The sequence below is a fragment of the Lathamus discolor genome, chromosome 2, assembly GCF_037157495.1.
Source record: "Lathamus discolor isolate bLatDis1 chromosome 2, bLatDis1.hap1, whole genome shotgun sequence".
Lineage (NCBI taxonomy): Eukaryota > Metazoa > Chordata > Aves > Psittaciformes > Psittacidae > Lathamus > Lathamus discolor.
Window position 1 is genome coordinate 50,601,685 of NC_088885.1, and position 19,502 is coordinate 50,621,186.

The 19,502-nt window shown below is 37.9% G+C and overlaps 1 protein-coding gene across 10 annotated transcripts in view; it reads left to right on the forward strand.

Annotated features, from left to right (window-relative positions):
• The window catches only part of PTPRN2 (protein tyrosine phosphatase receptor type N2), a 667,916-nt gene that overhangs the window by 603,060 nt on the left and 45,354 nt on the right, over nucleotides 1-19,502 (forward strand). For all 10 annotated transcript variants that reach the window (XR_010609958.1, XM_065666790.1, XM_065666798.1 and 7 more), the window contains 3 exons: nucleotides 663-810; nucleotides 7,661-7,734; nucleotides 16,012-16,089. Coding sequence is in view for 9 of the 10 variants with exons in the window: in XM_065666790.1 (XP_065522862.1) it covers nucleotides 663-810; nucleotides 7,661-7,734; nucleotides 16,012-16,089 (300 nt within the window). In the remaining variant the exon portion in view is untranslated. The remainder of the gene's footprint in view (nucleotides 1-662; nucleotides 811-7,660; nucleotides 7,735-16,011; nucleotides 16,090-19,502) is intronic.

The window sequence follows — 19,502 nt, forward strand, 5'->3', positions numbered from 1 at the left end:
AACTTAAAACCTGAACCAATATACTCTGATGGGCCATCATTCTTGCCACAGCCAATTCATTTTTCTTTGGTGATGCTTCTGTTGACTTTACTGAATGGCAGGTACAGTCTTTAGCAACATATATTAATATTAATTAATACCACCTTCTCAGTTGAAGGCCACCTCTGTGCCAGCCCGTGTGCAGGATGTACCTAATGACCCGGTACCTGAGCCATGAAACTTCAGCCTGGCAATTTTTTAATTCTGCATCCACTGTGACCTGCGTACGTGTTTGAGGTTTTGTTTTAAAATCCTTCAGTTTGACATGAGCTGCTGTTGTAGTAATTTTTATCAATGGGCTTTTATTTCTTTTTCACTGCCTGATGAAAGAGACATTTAGGCTTACGTTTTCTAAGTACTAAAAAAGAAATAGCTTTCTCCTCAAGCTCAGTAGCTGGGGGTTTCATGTATTTGCTCTCTGTTAGCATTGGTACATGTTAGCATTCTCATTTTGTATAGCACAAATAAGCTTCAAGTTAACTCTCTGGAGTGAGTTAGCCATATAAGACTGTTTTGCTCCCAAAGCTCAAGATTCTCGTGGTTTCCATCCTGAGATACATACTTTTAGTTCATCTTTGAGCTTAGCTAAGTCAATACTTAATACAGTGTTATTTTAATTCCAGTCCTACATGGAAGATCATCTGAAAAACAAGAATCGTCTGGAGAAAGAGTGGGAAGCTCTGTGTGCTTATCAGGCTGAACCAAATGCCACCACTGTTGCAGAGCAGGAGGAAAATATCCAGAAGAATCGCTCACGGGCTGTAGTACCATGTATGTACACTTTAATTCAGATGATTTCATTTGAAGTTCTTGAAACTTTTCTTAGTATCCTTTGCATGGTGGTTTGAAAGCTACAGATGACAGGTGAACATAATACACAATATATGTGTACTGGAAAACTGTAGCTACACCTATGGGCTGATTTCATAACCTGTTGTCATATCAGACACTGTTTATCTCCCTATAAATTGCATATATGTTACAAAATACACAACTATGTCACATAGCACTGCTGCTGCAGCTGTGCCATCCCATAAAATTCAATAACCAGAGTGCTTTTCAGTGCTGGGATATACTTTCTGTACAAGGGTGGTCTGTAGCCATTCAACAGAAAGAAGTTTGGCTTGTGTTTAGACAAGTTGGTATCATGTCCATCCAACACTAATACCAGCAGTCTATAATCATGGCTAGGTGATCTGTTTATTAGATACTCAGCTGTACTGAATGAGCCCCTTTAGGCTTCAGTGGATAAGCTTGCAAACTGATTTCTCAATCTCTGGTAGGCTTAGGATAAAAAGAGAAAGAGAAAAAACAAACCAAACAAACAAAAAGAGCAGCCAGTATTTATATGCCTAGAATCTGCTCTTTCCTGTAAGCAGACACCTTTCTCAACTTGAAATAAAGTAATGCTTTCACACACTTTATTAAGCAACCAGTGAAACAAAATTGAAACTGAGATTATATGCACAGTCCACAGCAACAAAAATACCCTTTATCAGTGTGCCCACAATCCAGCTGGGTAGCTTAGCAAACATAGAAAGCTATTTTAATTTTTAAAGTGCCCTGAAAACATTTATTTCCCCTATGAGAGCATTGAGTAAGTACCGTTTCTCCTTTAGAAATGAGAAAATGACAGGTAACACATTAAGTAAATGTCAGAACTGGATTTAGAGTAAAGATTCTTTGGAAGTACATGGTAATTTAACTGAGCCTATGAGTTCTTGTGTTATACTTCAGCAGGGTTTGGCTCTCTTTTTGGCTCTTTTTGCAATACTTTGCTGTTTAAGAGACGATTACAGTAGTTTGGCGATATGTATTCATTCTCCTGAATAAATACAGTGCTGGTCAAAAGCCTTCTGGGGCAACAGCAGCAGTTTACTGACTTCCATATGTTTTCTGTGGAAAAGTTCCAAAGAAGTCAGGAAAGTTGAAGGAGTGCAAGACGTTCTGTGCTCTTTTCCATCCTGAAAAAAAATGGCATTTAACTGACACGATAGGATGTGAAAATGGCTCCATGATAATGTGAATTGATCCAAATTAATCTTCCTGCTTAAAGTGTTCTTTTCAGTGTGAACTTACTGTCCGACCATCTTAAGCTATTCCAAATCTCTGCTCATAAAAAAGTTTCTGATTGCTGCCTCGGAGAAAGCACGAAAGCGACAGGTGTTGCCAGAAATTGATGGTGGTTATTCAGCTGATGCAGGAGACATGTCTGCATGATTCAACAAGCAATAAGATAGGGACTCTCAGACCATTCTAGCTCTGAATCCAGAAGTGTCATAGCTGCAGCAGTGCTAAAGAGCAGAGATTTTTATCTTGGGTGTCATGCCACGCTAGACACCTGAACTATTCTCAGAGATAAGATAAGCAGTCTCTTTTCATCAAATTGTACCATGTGGATGAATCAGCCTATGTTGATCAGTCTTCAGTTGACAACTCTCTGCCTTTGCTTCTTCCGTGGCATATTGTTATGCCTGTTCTTCCTATCGTTGAGTCTAGGCTGAATCAGTAGTACCTGGGAAAGTATTTGGACATGGGCAGGTTGGCTGCAATTTATCTAAAGATTTAATTAGGAGTATTTTAGCACATTTAAAATCCCTTAGTGCTTTCACAAGAGTAAAATGCTGGGGTTTGGCTTTGTTACACTGTAGAAGCTTCTATTATAGCTATTAGTGCGCTGGGAATTTTTCTTTTTGACTGAATTGCGCAAAATTACCTGCCCTCACTTTCTGAAGTTGCTGCATACTGGTAAACAGCTGTCATGTTATATCCTTAAAACTACTTTGATGATGACTAGAGTGTGTGGCATAGAGTTTAAAAGATACTAAATTTTGATAAAAGTGATGGTTATCGTAGATTCTAAGATTAGCTAGAGATGAGAAAGAGCCCAGTTTGACCACTTTTTTTTTTACCATTCTTGACATTAAAACTATAGCAAAAAGTCACAGATTTGCTTCATAATAAATTAAAAAGCAAAGCTGATATGTTTTTGATATGCTACAAAGTTGTTATGCTACATTCAAAGTACTCCTAAAGGGTAACATCTTGCTGGCATTTTGTTACCCCTTTCATATTGATAATCACCTTGACAAGATAGAACAAGATTGCCAATTCACTTGAAAGATTTCATCTTAGGAAGGCTTTAAAGAAACTTTAATATCATGTTGTATTTACTTTGCATTTTTCTTTCTTAACCAGTCTTAAAATAATACGATACTATTTTTGACTGGTTGCATAACTGATGTAATTTGTAGATTTACATTATGTTTAATCTCACAATTTTATCACATCTTACTCTTATTCCTGTCTTCTCTGTTTATGGGTAGCTTTTAAAATACTTGACACTGCACTGAATTAATTACTAGTTAAAAAAATTCTAGCAATTGAAGTACTGGACCTCCTAATTGAACTTGGACCTTCTAGAGTCGCAAAACTGCATCCTTTTGTCCAATCAACAAGCAGATTGCCATAATTTAGGCCAATTAATACCTTTTTTTCAGTATGAACACACAAGCGGCTCCGTATGTTGATGTCCGAAAAAGAAGTCTTTCTAGGTTTTATCTTCTCTTCTTGTACCTCTGCAAAATAAAACCATCTCAGTAGGGTCAGTACTGTATGTTCCAATTTATGTATACCATAAACATATGCAGGTATTTTAAACATCTGAACAACTTTTTTCAGTAAACATCTGTCAAGAGCTGTCTTCTGTAGCAGTGTCCATGTGTCATGGTATATATTAGAGCAACCTGCTTACTGCTGTGCTTTGGTTTTCCTCCAAAGGAAAGCAAAGCATCTGGGGGCAGAGTGTGCACCCAGGTCTGAGGCTTGTGTGCAGTTAGGGCACAGCCAGGGAATGTGCACCAGGAACGGGAACACCTGAGCAGAGGGTACTTGCTCTGGGTGTGTGCATTGTCCATTTCAGTAATGCATGTAAAAATAATGCTCTGGAATCAACAAACTTGATTTCAATTCAGATCTAAGAAGAGTTCCGTTTTGCAAATAACCTATGGGCAAAATAATGATAATTAACAAGTTATGATTCTTTACAGTCTTCAGCCTGCTCCACTTTTTCCCCTCAGTAGTGCTTGAATTTCCTACTTCAGTGTAGTTCTGGACAGTGCTTTGTATGAAAAAAGAAAAAAAAGTATCAGTCTAAATCTACCCGTTTGGCTAGTTCAGGTCAGGTGTCCTGTCCCTTCTTCCTCCCAGCGTCCTGTGCCCCTCCTTGCTGGCAGAGCATGAGAGGCTGAAAGTCCTTGATCAGGGTAAGCTCTACTTAGCAACAGCTGAATACATCGGTGTGCTATAAGCATTGTTCTCAGATTAAAGCCAAAACAGAGCACTTCAGTAGCTACTAGGAAGAAAATTAACCCTCTCCCACCTGAAACCAGGACATTGGTTTACATTGAAATTAATAGCTATAGGATGCCTTCGTCTATCCTGTGTGAGCTTCAGATGCTGATCCAATAAGGTACAAGTCTTTAGGTCTTGTGTCATACCTGTTATCCTCGTGCAATGTCTCATCTACTCTCCAGTTTTTCAAACAGTATGACGTTAGTATTTAACCAACTAAACAAGCTCCATTAACTTTAACCTAGTCCACGTGAAGATATCTGTATGTGGACAGCAAAACTTAGCTTTCTCAGTCTATAAATTGAGTATTTATATACTGCAAAGTCATGTGTGTTTGCTTTATATTTTGTCCTTTATCGTCTATCCTTTATACTTCATAATTTATACTTTATATCAATATCCACTTATATGTTTTGCTTTTCTTTTAGCTGTGACTTGGCTGGAGCAGTAGCAAATGCAAAGCAGTTCAGCATTTAGCAGTAGCTGTTGTAGATATTCAAAATGATGACTAGTTGTAGCTTGGCCAGATTGCAGTAGCTAGTAACAGCATTTGTCTTTTCTCTCACTTCCTTATTATTGTCCCGCTCCCTTCCTATTTCTTCATTCATCTTTTTTTCTTGCTTTTTAGACCACTCATATATTTTCCTTTTCTATCATCCCCTTCCTGTTATTTCCTGCTTTTCGTGCTTCACTTTTTTTGCTTCTGACATAATCAATATGCAGTTTACAAAAAAAATCTTGTACATTCAGCATTTTCCCCACAGTTGCTTATTGTTAACACAACAAACTGATGTCCATGGTATCTTTTTTTATTCTTTCTTCTTTTTCTGACTGTTTCTGAAGAGTTATTATGCTAGTTCCTAGAAGCTTTGAGGTGATAACAGGCATAGACAAGCACAATCTGTTCATTGTCAATATGAACGCTTGATGATGCAACTAAAGCACACATGGGTGCAAACTCGATACAGGCAGAAAACACATGTACAACCTTTTTTACACACTTTTAATTTTTTCCTGAGTACAAAGTCTCACCACCTTTTCACTGCCGAAGACTTAAGATGTCTCACCCTCTGACTAACGCTCCATTGGACAGTGATACAGCACACTGAATCAGTGGCTCTGGACAAAACACTGTTAAAAAAAGCAAGATCCTGAAGTTACTGATCTGACTCGACTTTTATTGGAGAGTCACACTGACATCTGTATGCTAAATCCTGATGAATCACTGTCTACTCTCTCTCCCTCATCCCTTTGAGAGCATTTCATACATTTTCTTTGGTGATTAGTTCAAACACTTTTGCTGTCCAATGAACGGGGCTTATCCTGAGCACTTACTTAGCTTAAGATGTATGAGAGACCACATTCAGTGCATGTAACCTGCATATCTTCTGCAGAGCCAAAAGGTTTCAGAGCTGTAGCTCTTCAAGCACTTTGTGACAATGCTCATGATAAATCTTCATATAAAAAATCTTGGCTAGCTCCAAGATCTCAGATGACACAAGTTCATTTCTATGTTTTGGATTCTTTGTGCAGTGGTGCCAAAGTAAGGTGGAAATGAATAATGTGCATAAAAGTGTTCCCTTTCTCATCTTCTTCCTCCTGTTGTGTTGAAACCTAACCAGAGGAAATATTTTATGTGAATAGTAATACATGGCTCTTCATTCATTTGATATGACTTGTTCACCTCTAATCATATTCCAGGAGGAAGTTGCTCATGTTGGTGGGTTACATATTGTTGATGAGCTTGAGTGACTATAATCAACATTCGTACAAGCACTCCTTTGTCTTGTTCACATATTGAACTGACATGACGTTACTGGTGAATAAACCTAAGCAGAGACCAAACCTTCTGCCTCTACTTTCCTGTGTGGTACTTATAACACTTGATAACTCATTTGTTGTTCCTCCTTATTAAAATAATGATAGGTACTTAACAGTTTAAAAAGCCAACTTGTAATTCTGCTGTTAAGAATGGTGTCACAGGCCACAAGACAAGATACAAAGAGGGGCAGGGTGTATTCCTGTACTCTTATCTATTTGAATAATTGGTGGAAAGATCCTTTCAAAACATCAATATCCATGTTCAGCTTCACAGGGTTACAGAAAGGGCAGCTCCACAACTTCTCACCACAATATACGCTGCAGGGTGGGTTTGCTGAGAAGTATAAATCATGTTGGTTATGTATCATGTATAAGTTGTTTGAGATTCATATCTAAAGACTTAGACATCTCTCACATAAATTATCTGCATGTGGTCTGGTCTTTCTTTAGTCAGTGGAAAGAAACGGGCACTTCTCAAGTGCAATTTGGTCTGTTTGAAGCAGCTAAATTAAGATGAGATGATTCATGACATAGAAATATTTCTTTTCTCTTAGCAGAGAGTGAGTCTAGATGACTGGAAGAGATGCAGACATCTGCATTGTCACTGTCTTAAATACGGACAAATAGAAATCATCCGTTACATATGTCCTGAAGTTAAAAAAAGGACTGGAGCTGGGGTGTACCAGCTCTAAACTTAGATGAGCTAGCACCAGTAAAAATACAAGTTCAAAAGTACTAAAAGAATCATGACAATGGGCAAACATGAGTAAGTGTCCTATGTCCAGAGCTTCTGTTTACTTTACTGGTGGTGTCTGAACTAGCTACATTTCCAGCAATGTAAAATACCTCTACATGCTCCAGCCATACTTTTAGGTGCAGTTATCAGCATTTTCTCTCTTCCATGATCATCTCCAAGTCATATTGTCTCCCCATGTCACTGTCATAATACTACACAGCACTGGTCTTTTATCAGGACAGATTAACTTACTGTCCAGGTCTCAACTGTACATCGATGTTCCTGCTGTTCATTTTACAGAGAAGCCAGGCAGATAAAGTCCATCAGCTTACTACTTCCATAACCCTGGAAATGCAAGTGTTTTCTATAATACTATTTTTTTCTAGTTATCTCTCTAGTTTAAAGCTTAAACTTCTTGAGCAATAGAGATTCCCCTTTTTCCTATGAGAGGTTGTAGAGCATAATGTTGTATCTCATGAAGACATCTGTTCTGATACTCAGTCTCTAAAATATCTTTGTGCTTCATTCCTGAGTCAGGCTGTGATGCTGTGGCTGTATCAAGGCTATGTGAGATTGGGAGCCAGAATATCCTTTCTGATATTTACTGTTCACCTGTCTTGAAATGCACATTAATCTGATTTTGAATTGTTTAACTTCAAGTGGGTATTATACTTGTATAAAAACTTTCTTCTCTTACTTTTCCCTTTGCAGATGATCATTCCAGGATATGTCTGAAAAGTGAAAGTAGCCACGACAATTCAGACTACATCAATGCTAGCCCAATTGTAAGTATGGCAACCTATGAGAAATAATCCAAACAGCCAGTTGCTATCTTTCCTTTTTAAAATATGCTAACTTAAGGCACCTAACTGCTCAGGTTGTGCAACCTCAGCTTGTGAGCACCTCACAACTCTGATGACTTGGGCTGTCCTTTCAAGCTGAAGAGAAATAAATCTACATATGCACGCAGTACCCTCAAAGTTTATGTACAGAGAAAACAGTCACTAGATAGTCATAGTCCTACCTTCTAATACTGTCATGTTTTCTGTAGTTGGCATTATTAATTTATGGATTATAAAATTCAACACTATACCCTTAGTGGAGCTTTTCCTTTTCTGAGGACATAAAACTTTCTTCTTCTTGTTTGCTAGCTCCAGTTATAGAAAGAGTTTTCTGTAGGCATGGAGAGCTATGCTCCACAGGCTTCTGAAATTTTTCTGCATCAGGAAATGACGTTTCGTCTTACCTTTCTTCCTCTGTTGCCCTTCAGATGCATAACTTGGTGTTTCTGTACCTCTCCCAGTTCTTCTCCAAGCTTGCTGTTTTGAAAGAGAGAATGAGATCCTTTGCCACTTCTGTATTCATTCAAACTGCAAAATATGTCAATCCAATTTTTGCATCTGGATATTCCAGTACGGACCAGCTGCCCTTTCTCACCCTATGCAAGCTGAAGAGGAATCCTTTTTTGTCTGTGAAAGATGACAGGGAGAAAAGATCTCTATTTTTAAACACAAAACATACATGATAGAGCCAATAGCATTGGCCTGTTATAGAATCTCAATGGAAGTGTCATGATATCCATTTGAATGGCGGAAAAAGGCACTGTGTCTTTGATCTCTGTAAGACTGCTTGTATTGGAGTCACTTTTGCTCATGGTTCTTATTCACATTAATTAGGCACTAAAAAGTTATTACAGGGAAAGTAAGAGAAAGAACTTAGAATGGGGACTTAGATCTCTCTATAGTGAGCTATGTATGCCATTACTGGCTCATTTTCCTGGGGAATATCACTCCCCCAGTTAAATCACTTGTGTGGGCAAGGCAGCTGGCAATTTGCAACAGCATGAAGTTACAGCTTGTTTCCTTCCAACGTTGTTGACAATCCTTTATTTAAAAAATAAAAATAAAACCACAAAACCAAAAAACAGACCCAAAACACAGCTCTCTAGAAACTGTTCTCTGAGCTTTGTCTGTTACTTTCAGCAGTGTTCAAAAGCTTCATTTCCTTGAACATATGAAAAAGTTTTATTCAAACGAGTTAAAAAGCACACAGAACCCAAAAATCTTTGGGATGCTTTTGTCTTTGACTTAGTGTAGAGGGGAAACCAAAGCACCAGCATGCTTCAGGGATTGCCAGCTCATGCTTCAGGTATTGCCAACTGCCGTTTTAAAGCACAGGGGTAGATGTGCACAGATTAGAGCAAGTTTTGGGCTACTTTTAAGTATGTCTCTTAGTAGACCAAGCTCTAGTTGGCTCTCCGAGGATATGTATCCTGTTTATAAAGTCATGCACAGAAGTCCAGCTCCAGCACTTCAGTGCTCTGTGTCTGCCTGTCTTCAGGGTGTATTTGGTGAGATATATTTGGTCAGTAGATGCTGTGAGGTTTTGTGGCAAGCACAGGAGTGGGAGGTGTTAAACGGAAGTGAGATACTGTATTCTTGCAAGAGCTTGGTTGTAATTTGCATGACTACAATATGGTACAGAAGTGGAATTGTGGCATTTGAAGATGGTGCTAAGCCAGGTTCAGTGTTGGCAGCAGTACGTATACAGTGGTTTTGCCAAATAGACAACATAGGCTTCTGCAACCTGCCCCAAAGTCTGTGGAGACTTCACTGTTTCTAGTACACAAATTTAGTTGAGGAAGGGGTAAATGCTTGCATGTCTGTATATGGCTGTTGCAATTATAATTCTGGATTATAGTGTATCTATCTGTTCCCTTAATTACACTGAAAAGTACTAGATTAAGTAGTGTTGGGGGTGGAGAGGCAGGACCAAGATATCCCATTAACATAACTGTGAAGAGATTTGCTTTGTCAGGATGTCTGGAGCTAATTCAGGCAGAGGAACTCTGCTTCCACCGCTTTAACTCTGATGGTTTTACAGGGGGTTGTAATCTTGCCTTTCCATCCAGCATTTAATAAGGGTATTTCCTTCAGCAAAGTTAAAAAGTATTTAATTTGTGTAGCTTTCCCAGCTTCAGGAGTTTCATTCAATAAACTGAGTCACGCTGATAAAGCAAAATTTCTGATGGTTGTCTTTGTATCTCTTACAAAGTTATTTCTATGCCCAGAGATAAGTGCGTGCACAAATGTTTCGCTGAAATGGGGCAAGCACCCAGTGTCTTGCATAGCCCTGAAAACCTACTAAAATAAACTCTTGAGTTCCTCTTCTTCATGGTAGGATAGGGACCTTACTCTGTGGGAAGGAGTGTCACAGCCCACATTTCTGTAGATGACCTGTTATTCCAAGGCTAGAGAGCTCCAGATGGTTTTGTGAGTCCATTTTGTGAAGTCAATATTCATTTTGCTTTCCTGAAAACATTAGGTAAAATGTGTGTTTCCTGAAGGTGATGCAGTGGGAAGCTGGTAGGAGGAAATCACCACTTTGAAAGCCCATAGTTTGGAATTCCCTGCAAACTGTTTCATTTCAAAATAAATTAAGTATCTTCAGGTTAGTATGAACATAGTTGTTAATTGGGTATAGTTTTTGTATAATGAGGTAGAGTATGCAAGTGGCAGAGACAACCAGTCTGTGTTCTCTCCGCCTCAGAAGCCTACTTCTATTACACTGGGCACTTGGTCCTGCGGTATTTGCTGTGGCTGTACAGCTGTTGCAGCCTGAGCTAGACATACGGCTGCTGTTTATTTGAGATCTTTTCTATTAGCAGATACACGTTTAATCAACATCTTTGTACGTGTACAGTGGACGTGGAGTCCCAGGAAGTCTGCCTTTAATCGCTCTTGCAAAAACCCTACCACTTCTTTCCTTCAGACAGCTGCCTTTCAACTTAAATAACCTCAGTAATTATCATGTCGATACAATGATGTTCCTGGTGTATTTTTTTGCCTTGCGGTGCTTGGGTTAGGAGTGAGCACTGTAGTGACCTGCAAGATGGGCATTAATAGCACAGGATCAGTATGGTCTGATCTGACTGGAAGAGACTTTTTCTTCACTGCATGTGTGAGCTATTTGGGAGGGGAAGAGTGTAAAATAAAGTAATTATATTTGAGCTTCAGAAAGGGAGGCTTCCAGTCGTGTACATGTCACTGGGTATCTCCAGCTTCTGGGTCAGTGGTCCAGTCTCCAGCTGGGACTCACTCAACCTTAACTTAAGTCTAAATGAGTGCAGCAGTACACCATAAAAAAATCCCTATGCTAGACAATGAGCTGGCCACCTGCCCACATGTTTCTTCCTTTTAAAAAATGCTACCCCCCTCAAGTCTTCCTTTCTCTCCAATATGTTGTGAAAACTGGGGTTAGATTGATGGCCTCACCCCAGCTGGGAGCGGGTGAGGATAATCAGCAAACATTTAGTCCAAGTTCTTCCCGTAGATGTTTAATTTCACTGTAGTGTGAGGCCAGGCAAATGAGTCCTCAGGATAAATTTGCAGGGTAGAAGTGAGGTAGAAATCTGTTTCCCTCCTCTCTGAAATAACGTAAAGTACTATGATAATAACTCTGCTATCGGCAGCTGAATGAAAGGCTTGCAATTACAGCACAAGAAGACCCTGACTGTGCAGAATAAAACTGTGATAATTACTTCTGTCATATTTGTACTTAGTCCTCATTAAATTTCAGGAAAATCATCCAGTAGTAAATAATGTGCAATCTTTGCTTTTAAATCAGAGGTCATGAAAGTAAATGGGAATTCTGTTTTTCCTCATAGGGTGTCTGAGAGAGAAAAAATCCCATCAACTACATTTAAAAACTCAGTTTGCTTATTATTGAAGACACCAGACTGAGGAATGTCATTAGCATGACAGTTTGTTCAAACACAGCATACAAATTTCATCACCAAGAATAGACTCTGAAATTCATAATGGCATTCGCAACCAGATTTACTTCTTTCATTCCATTAGGGGTTTTAAAGGAAGGATTTAAAAATTGGTTTAAATTTTAATTCAAACAGGAAGATGAGGGCTAGTCTACCTTTTTAATGTTAATGCTGAGATGAATTTGATTACAAAGTTCATCTGCATTTGCTGAATATGCTTTCTTTTACAAAAACAAATATGCTTTTTTGCTTTTAGAGGCTGTCTATACACTGTTTGATAAATATATGTATCAAAGGTTGTTGTTTTGGGTTTTTTTATTAGAAACACATTAAATCTGGAAACTGCACAGTACCTTGAATTCATTTGTATTTTTAAGGTGGTAATTACAGTTAAACTTTATTTCTGTCGTATTTGGTCTACACTGGATCACATTCTGACCACATGCGATTTAGGAATATTTCATCTGGACTCAGAGGATTTAGATCAAGGTAAATATGGTGGGACTGAGACCACATCTCTCTCAACATCTTTCTGTGTGGAAACTAAGAATCTGACAAACTGGGAGGGAAGGTAAAGGGCAGGAATGAATTGGTGTATCATTTACATGAGATTTCAAAATGGTCATTGATGCCTGTTGACACTTTTACTTCAGTTTACAGTTTAGAAGACTACTTAACAAGAATCTACATGTACCACTCTTTAGTCCAAATAGAATAATCTTGAGGGTTTACACACAGAATGTATTGATTTTTCTATATTTCATCAGCATTACAGTGAAATCATGCAGCAGCATGATGTCTATCTAGAAACTCAACAAAATTCAGATTTCTTCAGGGAATCCTTGCAAAATCCTAGGATAAAACAACTGGATTGTAGAACTCTTGAAGCAGAAATCAAACGAGTAGCTTTTATTCTCTAGTAAAGCAAAGATGGAATTTTTGTCTGATATTAATTTAACAAAGGTGCACCTAATTATGTATGATACTGCATTCTTTATGTATTTTCCTACTTTAAGATACTGTAAGTCAGCTTATATTACAAAGCCCTGTAGGAAAACACAGCCGGTGCCAGTAAAGTTTTCTGCAGTTTTACAACAAAAAATCTGAATGCTCCTCCTTTTTGTTTCCATTTGCTTTTGATATTGGTAGTGACTGAATCACTACAGTCAATTGCATGGTCGGTTATAGCAAACCTTCATCCCTTTCTTTCTGTAATACAAAATCATGGAAAAATAGATAGAAACATTATCACCAGACTTGCCTTTGTTGTACTGCAGCAGAAAATGAGAATTCCACCATAGCAAAATAGTTATAATAGTTGCAGCTTTTTCTTTCCAAAAATGGCTGTTCGATCCAGTTCTGATGTAATCCTTGTGAACTTTGTGTTTTGATGGAGACAGAGGGGGAAAATCTTGTTCTTTTTGAGCAATTACTATTAGGGTAATTTTTGAAGGTTGTCCTGATGTAGAATGTTAGCAAACAGTCAATTTTTGTTTTAATACTTGATAATGTGGAGCCTGCTGTCATCTGTTCTTCTCTGGAGAATAAATTTTCTGTTTTATTTTCGTGAAGTGAGAAATCTGAAGGATCTTTAAAAGAAGATAATGACTACTGACATACAAAAAAGCCTTTTACTTGATCCTTGATTAGTTAGTTTAAAACCCATTACTGACTTTATTTCTTTATTCAAACTTTTCTTAACTTTGATAGATTAAGATGCCCTTGGTGTTCTTGGTGACCTTGAGAGAATAAAAAAGAACATAACAAAAACATTCAATAATCATTCCTTGCAGTCACCTACTCACATTCAATTGAATGTGACCAGAATAGGGATTTTTCACACTTTTCTTGAAACACTGGCCTTTAAAACAGTACGTATAATAGAAAATTGATGAAACCAGGAATTTCATTTAATTAATTTAATCTTTGCTCTTATTTTTGTTCAGCTAAAGATCATTTAATAGTGTGATAGGGCTTTCTGCCATCTTCTATTTGCTTCAAGCAAGAAGAGTTTCTGCTCATAATTGTTTTCTGTGCAACACAATGTGCTTGGAATGTAATAATTGTAATTGTCTTTTGAATTATTGTAAAACTGCTGATACACTTCACTACTCTGTGCTTATTGTAATGTTTGCCACGTTCCAGCAGCACCTTTGTGACAGAGGTTGATTAATGCTGAAATGCCAAGATTGGCCTATTCCCGATTTATCAGCTGAATGTTGAGAAGTATTTCCTCCCATGACAGCGCTATTTGCATCATCCTCAATTTCTTCTGCCTTTGTTTTCTGGCATGTCTACATACAAAAGAATTTAGTTGAAGAAGAAATTCAAAATAAGTGATTATTTTTTATAAAGTTTGGTGTCTTCGCTGTCGGCTACATTTCTAAGTCAGGCTCTCGCCTGTTAGTCAAGTGACATCATTTTCAAGGGGATGCAGCCTACAGAAGTTTGCAGTGGGAGCAGCAAGTCCTCCACAGGGAAGGTCGATTTTTCTAAGCTAAGGTTTTTAGTTCCAGCATAGCAAAACATTTAAGCACAGGATTAAATCCTATAGATCTCTCTGGGTTTCAAAATGAAACAATAACAGAAACGATTTCATCTGTAATTGAGCAAAAATATAGTTGAAAGTTGACTTTGCTTAATCACATTTGCTGTTGTTTTCAGATGTGTTTAGTTCAATGTTTCAATTCTTACAAACAAAAAACAAACCATGAATAACCAAAAAAACACCAAGAAAAAAACCCCACAAACCAAAAAAACCCAGCAAAACAGTTGCCCATTTTGAAATTGTTCCTAAGGTTTTTTCACGAATACTGCTTCTGAAGAAAGCTAGTGTTTCCCTCATCTCAAAATACTCACAGTAGTAAATGTCCTGCTATCAGAATTGCTTTTGTCAAAAGGCAAAGAAAGCAAGCTTGAAATTTGTTGTGAGCAATTGCTTGTTGTGAAGAGTTATTTGCTGATAAGAGAAGCATCTCAGAATAAAATGATGGTATTATAGACATCCTGGTCAAGGTTTTTTATAACTATGGGTGGTGAATCACAAGTAAGCTTTTATTATAAATGGATTCAGTAACTTCATTTTACCTGTGTTGTGTTGTCATGGTGAATTTTAATATTAAGTCCAGCTTAATTATACATCAGAAAATTAGAAGCATAGAAGTGTTCTCTTCCTTTTTGCAACATTCATCATATTGTTGTTCTGTTAGAATAACTTACATCTGTTCTTTTATGGTTCTTCCCCCTTTTATGTTGCACATAATTATGAGGTGCCTTCTTTTATGCTGACATGTACCATCACTGAAAATTTTGATAAGCTATGAATAAATTCAGTAGATGCCTGTTAATGCAAATGAGACTCACATTCATTCTTATTCAGATCTTTACTTATAGAACAGAATCATGTATTAAGACAAATTCTTCCTTCAGCTACATGGGTATAAATTAGCTCTCGCTAACTTCAGTGTCACCAAGTCACACCCACACATCTGAGAGCTGAACTGGGTCTCTTTATGTTCAAAGTTTTGTCTTGCCCAGTTCAGGGTTAGAATGAGTTTGTTTGGGTTTTAATCCTATCAACAGATCTTCTTTTTCAGCAGAATGGGTCCTAAGGTTTAGAACCAAGAAAACCACCCATCAGTTCGAAAACATTCATTGTAACACACTAATCCTATTTACTCTTGATGGCTTTGTTTCTTAGATTCTTTATTTTTTCTGCTCAGTGAATTTTCTGCTCCTTGAATTAAATGTAATAATTAAGGTCTTTAAGCAGAACTTCCTCTATTGAGGCCAAATCCATTCATTTAGATAAATCAGCTAACCAGAAAAAGCCAGAAACTGAATGTGTTCTCCATTTTTGCTGGTTTCCAGTTACATGTGCCCTTGACTGGCATGGTGGAAGTGGAGAACATATTTAGATGTGTGGAGCATTCTTAGCACTCAGTGTAGAAAAATGTTTCAAATGGCTCTTAGGTTGCTATGAAACCATGAGTACTGATCTCAAATACCTTTGTCAACCACCATTAATGATCTTATGCTCCATATTGAGGACATAGGATATTGCTCATCATGTGTGCTGATAGTCATCTGGTAGCATCAGTCTTTTGTGGAAAAGGTTCTTCTCTGAGCTTATAAATAGAACTAAATTAGTTTGCTTGCCAATGAAGGATGCAGGGACATGACAGTCCAGGAAGTCTCATGTTTCGGCACTCACGTGCTTTCAGTCTCTAGCACAGCAAGGGATTTTCTTTTAAATAAACCCAGTCTATGTTCTCTTTCCTTATTCCAGATGGACCATGACCCCCGAAACCCTGCATATATTGCCACCCAGGGTCCTCTTCCTGCTACTGTCGCTGATTTCTGGCAGGTAAGCTAAACAGCTCTGTGAAAACTGAATTTAAGTTACAAGTCAAGTGTTTTCCTGTGCTTCTAGAAATGTAAGGTGTATAGAAATAAGTTGTGTTTGAGTCACAATAGGTGGAAAAACCTTTGTTCAAATGTCTGTTTAAAATCTAGGGCAGTCAGGATGAGAAGCTGTGATGACGCTGTAGATCTAGTACCCCACACTACATCAAAGCTGTTTGGCTCACTGCATTATTTTTCTGAAGGGAAACTGAGTGCCACAGATTGCAAAATGGATTTTTGTCAGATAACTTAAAAGTAAATCAAAACAAACACCAAAATTATCTCCCCTGTGAGGAGTTTTGAGATCTAAGAAAAGCAAGAAAAGGTATTTGTCCCTTGAGCCATGGCCACCATCCCTAGTGGTATTTAAAAGATGTGTAGATGCAGTGCTTGAGGACATAGTTTAGTGGTGGACTTTGCAGTGCTGGGTTAACAGTTGGACTTGATGATCTTAAAGGTCTTTTCCAACCTAAACGATTCAATGATTCTGTGATATTCAAGCCATTTATGTATATGACAAACCCTCTAAAGAATGCTTGATCTGGAATTTATATTGAAAGCCTCAGGCCAAAATATTCATATTTTAGTGCCAGGTCTCCGTAATTAAATTACAGCCAAGGACTGGATGATTTTCAGAGGGCCTGACCTTCTTAAGAGTGTAGCCAGAAGTCATTGTCATTCTCCAGATCAAAAAGGACCTAACAGTATGTGCCATGAATTTTTCCATTGAAACCTACTTCTCACATGTCCCAGTTCCCAAAAATGCTTAAATTCTTATGTATTTTGCCTACCACAGGTAGCCGATTTAAAGGCTGAATTAAGATCCTGCCACATAAATTGAAGTAGGTGTATAATTGTTTGCAGGACTGAGGCTAAAGGCAGTAGTTAGTGATGCACAAATATGAGCTTACTTTGCATGCAGGTTTTTTATGTGCTCATGCAGCTCTAAGATTTAGACATACACACTCCACCAAGCTAGGTGTGTGCAACTGTGTGACAGATATGCTGCGTTAGATATTCCTTTGTAAGTGTGTAAGTGTGCCTGAAAGCTTACCGAGGCTGTTTGGGGAGGAGGCCAACTGAGGCTTATTATCAACACGAACATATGTTTTTATCTTTTGTTTTGCATTATGAATTCTGAAACATTACTTCTGAAGATAAAGAGCGTCTATGTACAAATTTCAAAAGTGCTATTGTGTTCTAGGAGCTTGCGTCAGTTGAAATCATCAACTCTCTCCATCTGCATCACTTCGTCTATGATTAGAAAGTGTTAACCGATCCTTATTGAAGACGCTTTTCATGTCACAATTTCCTACTATTTCTGATGAGGAATTGGGACATTTTCAAAAAGTTTGTTTGATTGTGGGTTCCTGGATATTTAAATGATCAGTCTGAGGCATTTTGGGACCGCTTCTTAAAAATGCAGAGCAAATGGTTTCTTCTTGAAGTGAGTTGAGTTGTTGGTCTGACTTAAGTTTTCAAGTAACTTGTGGGTTTTTTCTTCACTATTTGGTAATTAGACATACCTGAGAACACTGATTTTATTTTTTTTTTTTTCTTGGCAGGTGAATTCCTTATAACAGGCATGATACATGAAAATGTGTTTCTAAAGTTAAACATGCAAAATCCAATGCCATGTTAGCTGTTCTGTAATGATATGTTACAATTCCTAAGGCCCAGGTTTTTTAAATGTATATTTTTGCATATTTGTATGTTTAGATTTTGTTTATTTTTATCTGCAACTGCACCTCTACATGTCAAAAAATATATGTTCTCATTTTTAGAGTCATTTAAAAAACACACTTTGTATAAGCTTTTTTCTAATGCAGAAATCAGAACTAATCATGCAAACAGAGTATGAAGGATATATTTTGTTCTTCTCCCATTCCAGTCTGAGCAGTTAAGCAAACTGTTTGCACAGACACAGAGAGAAGAACTGAAATGTTATTTCTGTGATCCAATCATATTCCTTCCGAATATCCTTTGGTACTCAAAAGGTCACTTTCTTGTCTTTCTGTCTTTGTGCTGTTTGTGAGTATGGAGTCTTCACTCTCCTTCACTTTCCTTCTGCTATTTTTAGTGATTTCTCCTCCCAGTTATCCAGCAGTGAAAGTTCATTCCATCTCCCCACCAGATTTGGTGTAAACATCTCCTTGGAAGCCATTTATTTGGCAGCCATGGTTCAGCATCTGCTCAAGTGAGGCTATATGTCCATTTTTATGTGATATTCTTTTATTGTTTCTTCTGTTAGGTTCCATATAAAAGTTTGTTTCTTACATTTATTTTTGTGATGTCTGTCACTTCAATCTACCTATACCAGGCTCGTCTATCACCCACTTTTCTTAAACTTCCTGCAGATCACACATCAATGTGCTAGTTACTGTCCCAAGCTTTTTACATGGCCTTATGGTATCAAATGGGTGTAATAAACGGGCCAAGAGAGATTAACTCCTTACAGAAGACTGCATCCATAACCACTGACATGTAGTAGGTCCTTGTACAAGTCGAAAGCCATGGCTTGAAATTGTTGTGGGTTATGCCCAGATGCAGGAGCAAAGTTTCTGTCATTTTTTCACCGAACTGTGCCTATTTTAAGGTAAAGCATGGGCAACCTGCACTTGCTGTGGAAAATAGAGTATTAACTCCTGTCAGGGCAGAATCCTTTGATGTTTCCTTGAACACATATTTTTTTGTGTCATTTATACAGAACATGGTGCTGCCACCAGGGATTGTTTAAAGGTTTGGTTATTCATTCCTGATACATCTTCTCAGTGGTTCTCCTCCCTCTCCCTCCTCCATTTAATACCAGCTGTTGCTTTTTTCCCCTTTTGTGTGCTCAGTGAAGCAGTTTTGACTGATAGTGGGAAGAGTGACAGACTCCAGAGAGACCTAGGACTGTGCGGCTGTTCCTTGCCTAAATGCACAATGTCATGCTTTAGCAAGTCTAACAGAAACTCTTGGAGCTTGGCATCACATTCTATGGCAATATTTAGTAGATATATTGTTTTCTGTTTTTTCAGCATCTTAGCTGCTAAGATTCCCAAAAGCCTAGTTGCATGGTAGGTACCAGCCACTCCATTTTATCTTGGAGTTGCTGAAGCCCCAGGCTACCCCAGTAAGAAACTGTTATAATTGTTTCCACTCCTGTAGACATTTCAAGCTGATTTCTAGTAAACACTTGTCTAAAAAGCATGCGTATTACTTGAAGGTATAAGACAGCTTTCTTGCCATTTACACAATAAATGTGCATAATGAAATCCAGATATGCTCAATGAAATCCAGACTGCACCTGATTTGTCCTGACTGTCTGGATTTCGTGTTGATTCCAGAGATACAAATTCTAAACCTATTTTCCCTTAAACTTGAACTGGATTT